Source organism: Notamacropus eugenii, chromosome 4 (assembly GCF_028372415.1).
Source record: "Notamacropus eugenii isolate mMacEug1 chromosome 4, mMacEug1.pri_v2, whole genome shotgun sequence".
Lineage (NCBI taxonomy): Eukaryota > Metazoa > Chordata > Mammalia > Diprotodontia > Macropodidae > Notamacropus > Notamacropus eugenii.
The window spans coordinates 185,125,772-185,144,590 of record NC_092875.1 but is presented as its reverse complement, the minus strand read 5'-3'; the positions used below and the strand labels follow the sequence as shown (position 1 = coordinate 185,144,590).

The 18,819-nt window shown below is 40.1% G+C and overlaps 1 protein-coding gene across 12 annotated transcripts in view; it reads right to left on the bottom strand.

The window, feature by feature from the left end:
* PHACTR1 (phosphatase and actin regulator 1) overlaps nucleotides 1-18,819 on the bottom strand; it is a 668,125-nt gene that overhangs the window by 14,541 nt on the left and 634,765 nt on the right. For 11 of the 12 annotated variants that reach the window (XM_072603838.1, XM_072603846.1, XM_072603839.1 and 8 more), the window contains 2 exons: nucleotides 12,504-12,559; nucleotides 5,203-5,264 (listed from right to left, as the gene is read on the bottom strand). In XM_072603838.1, coding sequence (XP_072459939.1) covers nucleotides 5,203-5,264; nucleotides 12,504-12,559 — 118 coding nt within the window. Of the gene's footprint in view, nucleotides 1-7; nucleotides 2,914-5,202; nucleotides 5,265-12,503; nucleotides 12,560-18,819 lie in introns of those variants that run through there. The other variant, XM_072603841.1, reaches the window with a different exon arrangement.

The window sequence follows — 18,819 nt, the reverse complement described above, 5'->3', positions numbered from 1 at the left end:
TGTAAGGGAGGGGGGAGAGATTAGGTACCTTGTCACAGCATCCAATGCTTTTTAGCTCTGGAAGGGACCTCAGAGACCCTCTGGTTTAATCCTCCCATTTTACAGATGAGGAAACTGAGGCCCCGGGACATTTAAGGGACTTCAAAGTCACATAGGGAGTAATCATTTGGTGGAGTGGAATGTGAACCTAGGGTGAGTGCTCTTTCCTGATACCATGCCTCCTCTGTGCTGACTTATCTAAGGTCATAATTAGTTAGGTCCGGAATCTTGTGCAAAATCTGGGTCTCCTGATTTATAATCTAGAGTACTTTACATTATACTACCAATAAGTGCCATTTTCCATTCTTTAGGCTATTTTTCAGGTTCCGTAACTATGAACACATGCATCACTGAAGTCAGAACATTAACTGTGCAAAATAAACAAATACATTCCAGGGACTGTTCTTGTCCGACACCATTCTGGTATCATGTGGTTCTTGGCTAGGGCTGGAAAGTTTGTTCCCTACTACCATTTGGAGGACATAGGGGAAGCAATGGGCATTGTATGGAAGCCAAATTGGGTAACAAGCTTGTGTAATGCTCCTAGGCCAATGGACCTGGGTAGGTCTAGGTCGAAGGGGTGGAGAACCTATAGCCTTGAGGTCTCATGTTCCCTACCCCTGGAGGTCTCTGGGGTCTAAAGCTGACCTAGAATGCCAGGAGATTATATGCAGGAATAGCAAATGTTCTTAACCTGGATTTTATGAATTTGGTTTTCTTAAAAAAAGGTTTTTGGTAACCAATTTCAATATAATTGTCTTTCTTTGTAATTCTATGCCTTTTATTTCATGCTATTTTATAACATTATTTTGAAAAGGGTACATAGGCTTTGCTAGACTGCCAAAGAGGTCCATGAGAAGTAGCTAGGGTGGCACAGTGGATAGAGCATTTGGCCCCTGAGTCAGGAAAACCTGAGTTCAAATATGACCTCAGATACTTACTAGTTGTGTGACCCTGGGCCAGTCACTTAACCTCTATCTCTTTTCCATTTCCTCAATATTAAAATGGGGATAATAATAGTACCTACCTCCCAGGGTTGTTGAAAGGATCAAATGAGATACTATTTATAAAATGCTTATAGTTTCTGGCACATATAGGTGATGTGTAAATGTTGATTCCCTCCCTTTCTTCCTCCTATGACACACAAAAAAGGTTAAGAACTCCTGGTCTAGAGGGTCCTGGAGATCACCCAATCAGATGAAAATGATCTCCCTAGAGAAGCTTCAGATCAGCTCCAGTCTCACTTGGTTGCCTTAAGACGTAGGGCTGAAGCAGGTAGCATGACTTGATGTGGTGTGCCTTGTTGCAGAAGGCTGTAAGGGGAAGGGGTGGCATTTGAGGTGTCCCCAATTATAAGTTTATTATTATATGATAAAAATAAAGCAAAACATTCATTAAGGTCCACCACTCTTAGAACAACTGAGCAGAAAGGCTTGTGGAGACTCTAACTCCTGTTGTAAGCTCCCTGTCACCATTAGGGCTGCAAGTAAGCATCGCTTTCTTGGCATTTATGGAATTGGTAAGGCTTTCAATGTCCAATTGCCCTGTGATCCAAAATGTTGCATCCACCAAGCTGTTTGTTGCAGGCTTTTTGGCATGAATGGTCAGCTCAGTTTAAAAGCTGATGATGGGAATGGGATCTCTGCCTTTAGGTCAAACAAAAGTCTGAGCAAAGCCTCTTGCTGTGTGGAGTCCATGTAATAAATGGATACAAAAATCTGTCATTACTAAAGATTCAGTTCGATGGTGATAGGGAGCTTAACAACAGGAGTTATAATCGCCACAAGCCTCTTAGCTGTTCTAAGAGTGATGGATCTTAACGAATGTTGTGCTTTACTGCTTTTATCTTTATAATAGGAAACCATTATAATTGGGGACACCCCGAATGCCACACCTTCCCCTTACAGCTTTCTGCAACAAGGCAGGTCACATCAAGTCATGATACCTGCTTCAGCCCTGTATCTTAAGGGGACCAAATGAGACCAGAACTGATCTGAAACTTCTCTAGAGAGATCAGTTTCAGTCTGAATGAGGACTGGGGAGAAACAACTCTGTGTCTGCAGTTGGCTACACACATGGTGTTAGGCTGAGGGGAAGGGAGTATTGGGGAGAGGACATATGGGAGGGAAGATGTACCCATAGCTACTTTCCGCATCACCTGAGGGAATTAGATTTGCCTCCAAGTTCAGGTCTGTGGGGAGCAGTGGGGGCTAGAAGTAGGTCAGGGGGTAGGAGTAGGTAGCAGTTTCTTTCAACTTGTGGGTCTTTACAATAAAAATGTATAATTTCACATGCACCAAAGCCAGAAATTCATTGAGATCAAAGTGCTGCTAGTTTCTAAAAGCCAAAACCAAGACAAGGGAGAAAGGAGGAAAGGAAGGACCATTGTTTTCTCTCTAAGTTTGCTCTCTGGACACAACCAAACTAAAAATCTACCTTACTCAAAGTGAATGTTATGATGGAGGCTGCTACTGCTACCAAAAAGCCTGCTGGGTGCTATATCATTTGCTTTCCTGCCTTATAGAATATTAAAATTAAGTGGGGGTGATTTATTGAGGAAAGCAGGGCTAAGGGGAAGGTGTCTAATAAGCAGGAGTAAGACCAGCATCTGGGTTGTCTGTGATAAGGGCTCAAAAGAAACAGAACTGTGGGACAGGAAGCAATGTAAATTCCCCACCCTGCTCATCAACTTCCTCACCTCTGCTCAGCCTCTCAGCAGTTTGGGGCTGCAAATGGAGATACGTGACCACACTATATTCAGGGAAGATGCCTTCTCATTCTTCCCTCTCTCACACCACAATGTACAAAGTTGTCCCTTCACTCAGACAACCACAATTTAGCTCTCAGGCACCAGTGATAAGCATTTGAGGGTGGCTAAAAAGGAAATGATGACGCAAGAAATGATTTTCTTTGGGAAGTTGAGAGGGGGTTTAAAATCTTGTTTTAGGCGCTTGGAAAAATGATCACAATACTGCTTTTTAGGGTTGTTTCCTTTCGGATTTGCCTGGTCCACCATGAAAAATTCATCATTGTTGGCCTCGACAATGCCAACTTATTGCTTAGGTGTTTACCCTGAGATTCTGTAAAGTTGTGTAAAGCTTACCTCACTTTTTCAAACAAACTTGAAATTTTAAGGAATTGGTGGGTCCAATCATGACTTTTAAATTTTAAAACTTCTTCTGAGTTCCTAAATTTTTTGGGGGGTATCTTAGGGAGCAACTAGTATTTTCAATTATTTCAATTAAACTGTTAGGCTGTACCTTTTAGAGATGTAAGCCAACTTGTTTTATTTGCTACAAAGGAGACCAAGGAAGGGGCAGAATAGAGAACCCAGCGGAATGGGTCCAAGCTGCTTCCTGGAAATAGTTTATGTTTGGTTACCTCTTTAAACTTTTTGCAAAATATTTCCCTCCCAACAGTTTTTTTTGAGGTTAGCAGTGAAAATACTATCATTCCTATTTTAGTGATTAGGAATCTGAGTCTTCAAAAGGTTAAATGGCTTGCCAAAAGTTCATTGAGCTTCATGGGATCTATGATCTCCTTATTAAGTAGGAGATCCACCAGTCAGTCTACAGTCCAAGGTCACGGGGTTAGAGCTGAGCAGGCTGATTCAAACCCAAGGTCCCTTGAATCTAGGCTCAGTTTTCTTTCCACTATATACCACACTGCCTCTCCAATAAGGACTGACATTTTGACAGAACAGTCAAGTAGTGTCAAGTAGTAGTCAAGTAGACTAATGGGACAGGGAATTGTGGTTTGTACTATGTGAGGATGGCAAATGTTTCCAAAGTCTTCACTTGAGAATCTGGCAGAGTTTGATCTTCAAAACAATGGATGAGAATTTAAAAGATTCGAGGCCCTGTTTGAAAGTCTTTCCACACATGTGATACTGAGCAAGTCATTTGTCTTTTGGGGGATGCATCTTCTCTGTTAAGATGGTTTGGCACCATATATTTGGAAAAGCACTAAGGGAAGGTTTGTAAACACAAATCATAATTTTTTAGTAAGGATGATTTTCACAGGATCTCTAAACTGCCTTAAGATCCACTAATAAATATGAAATATTATATATAAGAATATATGTATATATAAATATTAAAAATTAATTTTAGACAATCTCCAAGATTTGGATATTGATTATCTGAAAATGCTGACTATAAAAGGCTAAGGATGTTATGTTTAACAATAATAATAAAAATAATAAAAAATAACTGCTATTGTAAACTTTCACAGTTTACAAACTTTAAATGTGATCCCATTTTATCCTGATAACAACCCCATAAGGCAGGTGCTATTATTAACCTCATCTTACAGATGAGGAAACTGAGGCAGATAGCGATTAAGTGACTTGCTCAGGATCATACCTAAGTAACTGAGGGAGGATTTGAACTCAGGTCTTCCTGACTCCAGATCTGGCTTTCTATTCCTCTATGAATGTGTTTTTTTAAATCTTCTTTAGTGTCATAGATTCATTACTCTTTTCAATATCACCAAAGAACTAACCGTGAATAACTCCATGAAGGGTCTTTATTGTTAAAGAGGTCACTCTGATGGTTTTAAGAGGTTTTATAATTAGCACATATTTTTACAGGCATTATAATACTTCAGTTGCCAAACTATTGAACTGAATGCTTTAAAAACTTCAGGTATTTTTTGATCAATTTACTTAAATCGGGGCCTTTGATATTCCTTCCTTTGACTGAACTCAATATTTGTACTCTTTGAGTAATTCAGTCTGGATGGCAATATAAGTACATTGACAAGAAGGACAAGAAATCATATCACAACAATGGAGAAATCCACAGTCCCTGATTACTGGAGAATTCAGTTTTCTATCTAGATTGGTAGTTTTGAGAGATCCCTATTGAATTAGATTAAGGGCTCATAAGAGTGTGTTGAAAATTTCAAAACATATTTTTAAAAATTCTCTTGAATTGAAAATAAAATAGACAGGAAGTGCCACACCCTCCAGGGGTCTCAGAATCACTAACCTAAAAAATTGGGTGCAGGACCTAGCCAGAAACGAGGGCTGCCCTTGCTAGTGTCATTGAATGGTCACCAAATGACCACTGAAAGCAATGCCAAGGCCCCATAGAAGGAGGAAAGGAGCGGCCTGGCCTCCCCAGTGCAGTGCTCCAGGGTTATCAGCTGGTTCCCTCTCACCTTTCGAGTTAGTCTCCTCTTGATCTCTCGTTTTTCTTCTTGTTCTTCTTGTTCATTCCGAGCTGGAAGAGATATACATACAAGATTCTTTTGATTGTTGGTAAGTGGTCAAAATAGAGGCGTATCATAGAAGATTTATTTACAGATTTATTTCTTATATACTACTCTTACAGGGCACTGCACAGTCCATGAAAAAGTTCTTCTGAGAGTAGGATGGTCCCTGCCTCCAATCTCTTCTGGCCTTTTGCCTTTATTTCATCATATATGCTAGGAAAGCTTTCCAAATTGCCTGTGCTCATTCAGTGTGGTCTAAACAGTACTTGCTGAACTTCTAATTGTGGTTTCTTTGGGTTGCCAGTCCCTATGCAATGAGTAAGTCTGTTAGCCTGGGTATCAGAGGATGAAAATAATCATGATGTTACAAGAAACACATGGAAAACTTTTGAGTAGGCTTTGGGGAAGAAACAGGATAATTTTCTTCCTCCAATGTGGCTGCTGGTTTGCCTAAATGCCCAGACATCCCATCCAGAGTTACATCTTGTAGGTTCTGCTGCCTCACAGAGACAAGACTAGGGCTCATTATGATGTGAGTCTTTTCCCTAACTCAGCAAGGAGGGGCAAAATTGAGGGTACCCATAAGGGATCACCTGCTACAGAAAAAAAAGAAAAAGCAAAAAAAGTGAAAACTGACACTATGATTCCAGTGGAGGTCAGATAGGAGAAATTCCAGAAACTTCTACTTTCAGAAATTCCCTGAATAAACCCTTAGAATTATCCAGATAACCAGTGTGGTGTTTCTGGGTCCAAGCTGTTACAAAGATGTATGCGGTAGCATGTATATCTCTTCATTCTCATACGAAGTGTTCCAAGAAGCTCAGGAAATTAATTCTTGAATGAGCCACTGTAGGGTGAGTGAGTTAGAAGGATTACTTGCTCATTTTTAAAGAACCAGATACAAGATGGTTGAGGAAAGAAAGCCCAGGCTTGGAGGGCAGCAAGTCTTCCTTCTGGTTCACTGAAGGCCCTTACTAAGTAATCCTATCCTAGAAGTCAGTGCAGAACTATGGAGAGAGCACTGGCTCTAAAGTCAGAAGACCCTGGGTTCAAATATTACTTCAGTATGACCTTGGGCAAGTCCCTTAACTCCTGGGGTCTCAGTCTCCTCACTTATGAAATGAGTGGGTTGTATTAGATAATTTCTGAGTCCCTTCCAGTTGCAGCACTAAGATTCTATGATTGCTTGGTACACTTCCCCTCCCCAAATTTTTTGACCAAACCTAATAATTAGCAAATTGATTCTTTCCCACTAGCCTGACACAATGTTTGAAATGACCATTTTTAGGGATTATATTGGATTTAAAGATTATTTTCTATGAGTCACACCTTTCAAAATGTAATATGCCTCTTGGAAAGAAAATACATTAAGCCACTACCAGTCATTAACATAACTTATCATGTATGAATTATTGTTTTGGAAATTAGGGTTACTTCCTAAGGCAGGAGTGACCATGAAAGGTGAGACACTGGAGAGATAAATGCTGAGTGAGGAAGGACGGACGGAAGGGAAGATCAGTAGCACTCTGACCTTCTAGGACAGGTTAGGCATGCATAAGGTGTCCCCTTAGGTATTAGGGGTTTGGAGTAGGAGGACGGAGAGCTTCTGAAAAGATATGGTGGAAACAGAAGAGCACTGGATCCCCAGACCCCTGGCTGTAGAGGCAATAGGTTGCGGTCAAAGTCAAATTTCAAAGAATCACAGAATGCTGGATACCTTAAAGATAATCTTGTCCAATCCTCTCATCTTACAAGTGAGAAAGAGGTCAAATGACTTGTTGAAGGGAGTATAGGTAAGACAGGACTCAGGTCTCCTGATGTCCAGGCCAGCAGTATTCTTTTTTATACACCACATTGCCTTCACTAACCTTGTGTTTTTTGCTGAGAACTAATTAACCTTGCAAATGATTATATGGGACAAATCTCAGGCTAGAAGTTAACTCTCTCTGATTGCCACTGACCAGTGCCCAGAAGCCATGGGGTAGACATTCCATGAATAGCATGGTGGGCTTGGGAATCTTAGCTGGGCCACTAACAAAGCTCTTGAAATAAAAGCCAAAAGTCCTCCCTAAGATTGCCTATAGTCACCTCTCTAGATAAAACACTTTCTGAACAGGAGGGATGTAATAAATACAGGAGTTGTCACAGGGTGGGTCAATGACCTCATTATAATGGTCAGTACCAGTTAATAGTGTTCATTATGTGCTCATATACCTAGGATGCTGCTGAACAAAAAGCAAGAGAAGGGGGTTTATCACTGGTTGAGGCTGACCATTATTTATATATCTCTTAAAGGTTTGCTAGGGTAGCTAGGTGGCACAGTGGACAGAGTGCTGGGCCGAGAGTCAAAAAGACCTCAGTTCAAGTCTAGCCTCAGACACTTACTAGCTGAGTGACCCTGGACAAGTCACTGCAACCTGTTTGCCTCAGTTTCCCTATCTGTAAAATGAGCTACAGAAGGAAACAACCTTATATGGAGTCAGGAAGAGTCAGCCATGCCTGAACAACCACAGCATAGGTTTGCTGAATGCTTCAAACTCATTTGATAACAGTCCTGGGAAGACTGGTCTATAGATATTATTAGCTCCATTTTCTAAATATTGAAACTGAGGCTGAGAGAGGTTGTTGCTTCCTCAAGGTTCACAGATTTGGAACTGAAAGAAATCCAAGAGGCTATCTTGCCCAATTCTCCCATTTTACCAATGAGGAAACTGAGGCATAGAGATTAATTAATTTAGCTAAGGTTACACAGGAAGAATATGATTCAGGTAGGATTTAAATTTAGATCTTTCTAATTCCAACTCTAGTTCTAGAAGTTCTAATTGAAGATTTTGGGCTTTAAAGCCAGATCATCTTCTCTTTTTTCCCCTCTCTTTTACCATAATAGTGACAGTCAACATTTATAGAATGCTTTAAGGCTAATGAAGTGCTTTGCATATTATGCACTATCTCATTTGATCCTTAAACAAGTGCAAGTATTATTCTCACCATTTTACAGATGAAGAAACTGAGACTCAGAGAAATATAGTGGTATTTTCTAAGTTGTTCAGTCATTTTTTTTAGTTGTGCCTGACTGTTCATGACCCCATTTGGAGTTTTTTTGGTAAAGATATTGGAGTGGTTTGCTATTTCCTTCTTCTGCTCATTTTATAGATGAGGAAACAGAGAAACAGGGTGAAGTGACTTGCCCAGGGTCACACAGCTAATAAGTGTCTGAGGCCAGATTTGAACTTAGGAAGCTGAGTCTTCCTGACCAGACTGGGCACTCTATCAACCGTGCCACTGAGCTGTCCCTAAGACATATATAGCTAATTTACACACAGTTAATATAGTGTCATGGTCTGTGCTCAAACCCTGTACTTTGGATACTACAATCCAATTCCTTTTCTCCTTTACTTTGTGGCCCAAGAGGACCCAAAGCATATGGAAACAACAACTACCACCACCACATCTGTCTGAAAGACAGAGAATTCTTTATATTTAAAAAAATTAATTAAAAAAATTCTGCCAGAGTTTTGTCCCTCATGGTTTGGGGTGAGCTGTAGAAAAGCTCTGGATTTTAGAAAATATAAAAGGACCAAGACTTTTGAATTTTGTCAGGCATTGCTTGAGGTAGCAGCGCTTTTGAGGGAAAGCTTCATTTTGAGATGTGGGGTAGAGAGCAGGGGAAAGAAAGTTAAAATAAGCCCCCTTTTTTCTCAACCCCAGATTTCCTCATTCTGTAGCAAAATCTCTGCCGGTTTCAGGAATGGATGCTTTCCAAAGTCCAGTCTTCCAGGCTAGTCTAAGTAACAAACGTCTCAGACAGGTAATAAGCATTGGAATTAGGAAGACAGACCTGGATCTGAGATCAGTTCCTAATTGTGGTACCACAGACAAGTCATTTAACCTCAGTGTGCTTCCGAGACGGGCCTGACTTGCTGTCAAGCTGGGAATCAGAAGGGGCTATGGAATTTTCATCCCCTTTCACAGACAGCCTTTCCACTGCTTCTGAAAGAGAATGCCTACCAGGCTGTTGGACTTGGAATCAGTATTTGAATTCTACCTGAGACACTTAGCTGTGTGTGACTCTGGGCAAGTCACTTCACATCTACTAGACTCAGTTTTTTCATCTGTAAAATGAAGATAACATCTGTCATGCTTTACCTCATGGGCCTGTGAAGGTTGAATGAGATAACACTTCATAAATCTTAACTTGCTGTATAAATGCCAGGAGTTATTATTGTTGTCATGTGGAAAGTAAGCATTTCCACGGAGGCTGTCCCATTTTGCTCAGAGGCAGCGTGATGAAAGGCGAAAGAGAACTGCCTCCAGGGATAGAGGGCCTAGGTTTAAATCCTGTCTCTGACAATACTTCCATGACTTTGGCACAACCTTTAACAGCCCTGGGCTTGTAGGTTCCTTATCTATGAGTTGAGATGCTTTCCCTTGAGGGCCTTAGAGATCTCTCCCAGTTCTGGCTCTATGATGCTCAGCTAGGCCCAGGTGGGAAAGGCTTACCAAAGGGACACTCAAGCTGAACGTTTTTCCTGCAAACTCTGAAATCTCAAAGTATGTGCCAAAAGATGAATATAGTCTTCAGATTTGGGGCCAAGGGAGAAGAAGAAGAAATGGGAAAATGAAGGTGGCTTGCTTATATTTGTGTCTGTTTGATTTCTAAGATAAATGGGAGACCTCGAGCAGGTTCATTATTTCGCTGTCTTTTCCTATCTCTAGTGTACACAATGACGAGTATATAATGGATCAGAGAAGATCAGATGGGAGTGGAAGGGCCCGCCATCATCTCGATGGAAATTTCTCCGAAAATGAAAATCACTTAGAAAAGATTCCAATTCTCTCTTAGGAAATATTGCTTTTACCTCTTGCATTCTAATTTCCCATTCAGAAAGCAACTCAAATACCAGGAAAATAGAAGCTACTCCCTTGCAGTGTGGGAAGCACTGAATGCACCATCAGAATAAACTGAAAGAGAGGAAGGGGGTGGTGAGGAGAAGCCATGTGGAAGGGGGTGAAGATATGATGCTTTGGGACAGAGTTAGTGTGAAAGATCTTTGTACTAGACACTCTTCTCATCTTCCTATGTCCACCCACCTCAGAGAAATCTGGACTGATCAAGCTACTTCATTAGATCAATAAGGAGTTTGATGGCAAAAGTAAAATCAAAGAATTTACAACATTAATGAAAGAGGGAACTCCTAGTTATTAAAATTGGAGGCCACATGTTTTCCCTCTCTAAACTCATATATGTAGACGTATAAATTTTTCTTTTTCCTAGAGGAAAAAAAATTAGAATGTATGAGAAAGATAGCAAAACTACAGAAAGTTTATCTTTTGACCCATGTATCGATATACATACATATTTTGCACACATCCATACATATATATCTACAAAGACATCTGTACAGTATATGTATATTGCAAATGTATATACATACATACAAAATAATACATATACATACATAATAATACATATAAATATACACATGCATAATACATACACATACATATCTGTATATAAATTTCCTGGGGAGACTTGTCTTATGTCCATATGAGAATCACCAAGGCACTTTGGATAGATAATGAGACTTGGCCTCAGAAAGACTAACCAGGGTTTGAGACAGTTACTAACTGTGGTATCATAGGCAAGTCATTTAATCTCTCAGTACCCATGTAAACTCTCTAAGAATATAAATAACAAATGAATTGTTGATTTGCATTCATTGAGGAAGTTTCCATTCTTGGTGTTCTTTATTTGGATAGAACCATTTAGATATGCACACACACATATACACATATATACGTATATACGTGCATACAGACATATGTATATGTACAGTCCCAGTCATTATCGCATGTACATATATGGTATTCTGCACATGCATGTGTGCATATGTATGAATCTGATTTTTATTTATTTACATATTATATTTATATTAAATATTTTATATTCAAAATATCAATATTAAAATATAAATATTTTACATTATTTTAAACTTATTTACATATTTTACTTATTTATCTACATTTATCTGACTATGTATCTATAGACATATACACATGTTTGTGGTATATGTGTATCTATGTATGCATGTATACATGTATACACATTATATAGAAAGATCATACACAAAGAAAGAGTCACATGAAGTGAGATAGCTAATATGACAAAGACTGGCAGTAGATGATGTTGGGGAAGGGTGGAGGGAGAGATAAATTTTGATTTTCTAAATGTTCCCTATGCATTACTACAATGAAAGCTATTGGATTTCATGAAGTAATTGCCTCCTTTATCTTTAGCAGTACATCTTTTAAAATATTTTAATACTAAGTGACTGTTTTCAATAAACTTCATATATTTCTTTGCTTGATCTAAAGTGCTTATTTATTTTAAAAATCCACTATTACAGAGAAAGTAGGGCTTTCCCTGAGGTTCAGCATCAAGCAGGAACATCCTAACGAAGTTGTGGGAATTTGAAGAAACACAGAATCAGTACTTTTCGACACATCTGGTAATACTCTCTTAGGCTCCAATTTGAATGGTCAAAAAAATGAGAAACTTTATCTGTATCAAAATTTCAACCAACTTTACTCTCTCCCAGCTGTTCAGCAGAACCAGCAGGTGGTTCTCTTATCTTGGTGATCAATATTGTTCTCTGATCCCTTTTTAGTTGATTATTGATGTTTTTAAAGTGACCCTCTAAAAAAAACAAAATTCTTTTGCTGATGATTTATTTTCTTCTTCTATTTTACTTGGTATTTCTGGCCATAAGACCATAAGTAAAATTACTGCAATAAGAAAATGTTCACATTTTGTAAGGTTCTAGTGAGGACAGCCACTGATGACTTGCTGTGTTTATTGGGAATTTGTCTTTAGTATGCTCGGATTGTCCCTTAATTTTGAGAATACTCGTCACTACTGGCTCTACCTAGTCAGAGTTGTAGGAGAGAGAGGGAGGGAGGGAGGGAGGGAGGGAGAGAGAGAGACAGACAGAGACAGAGACAGAGAGAGACAGAGACAGAGAGAGACAGAGACAGAGGAGAGAGACAGAGAGAGAGAGAGGAGAGAGAGACAGAGAGAGAGAGACAGAGAGAGACAGAGACAGAGACAGAGGAGAGAGACAGAGAGAGAGAGAGAGAGAGAGAGAGAGAGAGAGAGAGAGAGAGAGAGAGAGAGAGAGAGAGAGAGAGAGAGAGAGAGAGAGACTACAACAGCCTCCAAAGATCAGAGCTCCCTAGGAGTCACTTACGTTTCAGAATGTTCCTTTGCTCCAACTCCTCAGCAGTCGGCCTCTGGCTCAGTCGCCTGCGGAAAAAATCCAGGAAAAGTTTTTGGACCATATCACATCCTTCTGAATAATGGCTATTCTTCACTGACTCTTTTTGACACATGAAACAGGGGGTGTGGAGAACATGCTTGGTCCATCGTGTGTTCTGAAGAGCTGAATCTCCCCGAGTACACTTTTCTTCTCAGTTCCTCTATTTCAAACCCCAGGAAAGGCACAGTGTGTTGGGTCATGGTAAAGCTGACCCTCCTCCTTCCTCCTTTCATTAGCCCCTCCTTCCTTGCTCCCTGCCCCCACCCCCTCTGCCTTCTAGGCAAGTTGAGTGAAACTTAGACTAGACCCACTTCTTCACAGAAATTTCCTTCCTCTCACTGCTGACTTCCCAACCAGGTCTATGACTTCTCTTCTCCCGTTCGATGATGTATCCAACTTTGAGCCCTGTGCCCAGTTTTCTCAGTCTCAGTTGAAACATAAAGAAATTCCCAGTCAACAGAGACTTCACAGGGGATGTCTCAACTACTTAATACAATGGGCCTTCTTTTTCTTCTGGTCTCCACCCCACCACCATCAGGGCTTTATTAAACTGTGAAATGACAAAATGAACAGGATCAGAAATGACACTCTTGTGCCAGGCACGTACTTTATTTTTTTTGCCTTAGCAAATAAAACATCACCAAGGGCCATAGGGTGGTATGACCTCAAGCCAGCAAGGAGAAGAGTAGGAAGAAAAACCTACACATAACTTGAGTAGCAATGACTGGAATGAGAAGTATTAATGGCACCCAAGGAGGTACCCACATACTTTCATTCTTATAAAAAGGTCCAGGAATAGCACTTAACACAGAGCAAGTGGGCATTGACGGAGAGGCTTGTATTTTCTCAAGCTTTTAGTGATTATGAAATAAGCCTGCAATTATCAAGAATTCTCCACTGCCCTTTGTGATGAAGTGTTTATAAGGAGAAAGTTCTGGAAGCAATGTCAGGCTTCCCAGAGTCTTCCATTGGGATTTAGTGATGTGTTGAAATTAATGGGGTTCTAGAAGCACAAATGCTGTTAACTCCTACTGGTTACCAACTTTTACTGCTGGCAAGATTGTTAGCCTGGACTCTGGAAAGAGTTTCTAATGAGAAATTTCAAGCCATGAGGAGTTCTAAAGATCTTTATCAATATCTCTTTCTCTATCTGTTGCCCCAGTATAGATGCCTGGAGGCTATCCCCATAACTAGGCAGTGTGGACAAGTGGACAGGTCTTATCAAACAGGAAAGACTACAGATCTAGATACAGTGATTGATTGTATATTTGTTATCTGAAGACTATCTACATTCAGAGAGACTTAGAGTCAAGGTGTTGGGAGCAGTGATATATTGACTTTACACCACTGCAACCCATGGAGGCTGTGAAGTAAGGCAAGGAGGGGAATGCTTTCTGTACTGGTGGAGGGTATATCCACCCACACTGATGAAGCCACAGATCTTCAGCTACATCTATTCTTACTTCTTTGGATAATCAATCATTGCTTTTAAGTTTTAGTGATGTTAATCCATGATTTTATTCAGAGATGCTGAGGAGAAAAGTAAATTCTTAAGAGAAAGAATTTAGGTTAAAAATAACAAAAAAAAAAAAATCAATTGTTAGTCACTAACTTCTCTGGGTCTCAGTTTTTCTCATCTGTAAAATGAGAAGTTAGAAGGGACAGAGGCCCTCGCATTTCTAAAATGACATGATTCTATGATAAAATCAAGGCGAGAGAATAGAAAAATTGGGTTTAGGATCCACATTTGTTGACTTTTTGCTTGGGATTCTTGTCTATTCCCTTCTCTAGTTTTTATCCTGGCTCCATTTCCTCAGTCCAACCTTGAATGTTTCTTTTCATTTTTCCCTCTTTACATCAGTTTTATTTAAGACACAAATATGTCTTTCTGTGCAATGACTAATGGTTCAAATGATGCTGAACGTGAAAATAACACCTCATATTTATATTGAATTTTAAGGTTTGCAGAATGCTTCGATATGCTACCTCATGTATTATGTACACATATATGTACACACATACAGATTACATATATATGTCTGTAGTATGACACACATGTAATTATACCCGGGACGGTTCTAGGAGTTGGGAAGAGATTTCAGATCTAAGTTGTATGAAGGGAGAGCTAAACCAACCTCTGCTATTGGCAGATTCTTCATGGTTTTGGGTGGTGAGTAGAGAAGGGTGTGAGGAGGAATCATTTGTGGCTTGTGCAAAATATCTTACTGTGATTCCATTACTACATCTCCTTTCTGTCATGATCTTTTCCTCTTTTTACTACTTTCTCTTAGGGCTCATTTTGCTAGGAATAGGGATGGGAGAGGCATAGAATCACTTATCTCCATAGGTGTCGATGGGGTTCAACCAGGGGTCTGCTGGTAAATGTTGGACAACAACCAAAAAAATGCAGGGCAGGACACACTTTAAAATTTAATCTGCATCATTAACATTTTCTTCATCACTTTCTTAAACCTAGACAATCAACAAAACAGTGAATCAAGCCCAGATTTGTGGTGTTTAGTGACTGCTAAGGTGTATATGCTCCCACTGCAAATTTAACAATTCGCCAGCTGTTTGGAGCTGCCTCCATCCAGAAATTTTGTGTCACAAGCAAGACAATCTCAAGGAAAACAGAAGAAGCAAGGAATAGCCCCTCCCCTTTGTCTCAGAGTAATAATTCTGTTGATTACATAGGGATGTCTGATTAATACCATTAATAGCAAGGAAATCATTTCCATAAATCAGATGATGTCTGCTCAGTATAAACCAATGCTAAACGATTCACATTAAAATCAATCTGGAAAATCACTTGTTTCCTGATTTAAATGCTACTCAGTGTCATTCACCATAAGTGGCTTTTCTTTTTCAAATGGAATTTAAAATATGAACCTGGCTTGTTTACCCTCAATTTGGATACTTTGGGCTGTGCTAGTGATTGAGTGAACGAAACTCAGCCAACATATAATTAAATACCTACTATGGACAAAACCCTGCTCTAGCTACTAGGAGAAATACAAGGATCAAATTAGACACTGTTGCAGAAATGACTAGAGTACAAAATGGAACACATTAGATCAGTCAACAAGAGAGATATCAAGGGCAATATGAGCTCTACTGAAGGACTGTATTCAAAGGGAAGGATGAGAGCAGGGGCAGCAGAGGGGATGGTGGAAGAGCATTTGAGCTCAATCTCAAAGGATGGCTAGGATTTCAACAAGCAGAGACTGAGGAGGCAGTCAGAGGGAGAGAGTGTTTCTGGCTTAGAGAATGGTGCAAGCAAAGGTGCATAGCTGGGAAGGTACAGAGCTCTAAAGAGGAAGACTTTCATTTAGGATAAAAACCGTTCGTGGGTTATATCCACCCTTTTCATTTTTGATACTAGTGATTTGGCTTTCTTCCCTCTTTTTAAAAATCAAATTTGTTTATCTATCTATTACCATAAAACCAACTCCTAGATTTGTTCATTAATTCAGTTATGTATTAATTCAATGGTTTTTTCACTTAATTTTATTAATCTCACTTATAATTTTTAGACTTTCCAAGTTAGTGTTTAATTGGGAAAGAGGAGAGTGAATTTTGGTGGCTCAAGAGGACAATTTTTCAAAAAGAGATGATGCATTCCCCTCAAGTATTTGGAGTTTGCTGCCACAGGGGATGGGAGGAAGGTGGGCACCAGAAGGGAAGTACTACTACAGTGGGATGCTGGTTGTGGTTGCATGAAGGAGATCATACAATAGCATTATGGACCAAGAGCTGGGATGGCAATTGCAGTGGGGAGGGAGAAGACTACCCTGGATATTGGGCACAGGACATGTTTGGGGGATGCCAAATAATCACTCTGGTTGGAGTATAGAGTACAAGGAGATAAGGCTACCCTTTAAGGTTAGCCTGGAACCAGAAGATAGAGGGATTTAAAATCCAGGCAGAGGTTGAAATGGGGGATCATTAAAGAGGTATCCTCCCTGTCTCTCAGCTTTCCACCATGAAACAACGAACTGAGTTTAACAAAGTCTGAATATCTCTTCCTTAGCATAAAAGGACCAAAGGAGAAATGGAGAGACAATATTCAGCTGGGAACACCAGATTGCTTATTGCCTGAATCCCAGATATAGCCAACATGGTAGCAGAATGGCTTAGACACAGATAGAACCTTTGGAGCCAGAAGGCATTATCTCTCTCTGTAGATTACACTGATGCCCTAGCAGTCACAAAATCCTTATAACCTCCCTGGTAGGAGCACTGAACACTGTGTAGGATCAGTGTGATTGTACATGCTCATGATGTTTCTGCTTGTTTGACAACAGCAAGGTCACAGCTTTCACTGACACTTAACAACTGTTTCTGTTTTTGCTGCTCTGAATTTAAAGTTGGGTTCTCTGCTGCACCATCAGAATGTGCCAAGAAGAAGGAGAACGAAACTGAATTGACCTTCTGCATATAAACAGCAGAGTGATGTACGCAGCCCCCCTCACAGAAACCATGGGTAGGAAAGTCCCAAGAGGCTGCTCAAGCCTGACAAAAGCTGTTCCCCCAAACCACTCACTTCACAAGTAGTAGATGAAGTATGATTTCCTAGTAAACAACCTGACCCAGTCATTACCCACACCTGCTTTCAAGCAAAGTCTGAGACGGCCATGAGCATGCAGGGAGAGATGACTCCAGAGACAGAATTAGGAGCAATGGTGGAAGTAGTAGACAGGCAAATTTCAACAATGCCTTCCTAATAATTAGAGATGAATGAAATAGAATGGAGAACCCAAGGAGTACCCAGTTACCCTTCAATGTTGTTGTTCAGTTGTGGCCAACTCTTCCTTACCCAGTGGACCATACATGGAGTTTTCTTGGCAAAAACAGTGGAATGGTTTGCCATTTTCTTTTTCAGTGGATTAAGGCAAACAGAGATGGTTTGCTGGGGTTACACACCTAGTGTGTGTCTGAGATTGGATCTGAACTCAGTTTTCTTGATTCCAGGCTCAGGGTTCTATCCACTGAACCACCTAACTGTCCCTTCAGTAGCAATCTTCAGACTGAGGCTGGAGGACACTTCCTTGGATATGCTGCAGCAAGGATTCTGGGTTAGGCATGGGTGAGACTAGATGGTCTCTGAGCATTTAGATCCAGTAATTCTGTGAAACTAAGCATATAGTAATAAGTGTGAAGAAAGGACTTCGTTCTGAATATCTAATAATGATGGTTAACTTGGGACCCTTTGAGAAAGCTTATAGTTTCCATGGCCAGAGGCACTATGTCTAGTAGAAGTGCCAGCCTTTCATTCATTTTTAGTAAGACTTCTGTAAAATATTCTTTCTTTTCAGACTGTATCCACCCTCCCGCCATTCCCTGCTTGGACAAGACACACATTCAACATGAGCAGATCCGCTATGGACTTTTGAAAAGGAGTCTGGGGACCATCAGGCTAAGGTCCCTCAGGGAGGGTAAGCAGCTGGTTGATTTTCTCTTGACTCTGGCTCTATGACCTTCTGCTTTTTCTTTCTCCAAACTAAGTATACCATCTGTTTCATCTCTTTTCATATTGATACACACACTCCAGTTCCTTCCATCCATTTTGGTCATGAGAATCAACCCTTATTCTTGGTAAACTTTTTGCTTTAGCTGTCATCAAACAGCCAGATATTTCCAACTTTTTATTGAATCTCTTTAGATCAAGCTCAAAAGACCTATAATGGAACTTGTCTTCTCTTCTTAGAAACCCACCACTCTTCCTGACTTCTCTGTTTCTGAAAACAGTGCCACAATTCTGTCCCCAAGGTTTATGAACCTTAGAGATACATTAGACTCCTCCTTTTCCTTTAGCCTGCACAACTAATCTTTCAAGATCAGTCAATTTCATCTCCACGAAATCTATCCCATTTTTCACTGACCTCTAACTGAAATGTAGCATTTCCTTCAACTATGAACTTTAAAACAAAGCAATTGAGCTGGAACTCCCTCTTTACCCTTCTCATTGCCACCATACTGATTCAGGCTCTCAGTATCCCTTACTACTGGACTATTGCAACAGCCATCTAACTTGTTACTTGGTCACCAGTCTCTCTTTCTCCTAATCCATCCTGCATTCTGCTGACAAATTAATTTTTCAATTACATATCTCAGATCACATCACTCTAATAACATCAGTGGCCTCATATCTCTTGCTGAAAAAACAACCAAACCTGTAATTTTGACTATCAAAGTAATCACATTTAGGATCCAATCTATCTCTGCCTACAACACCCTTCACCACTGC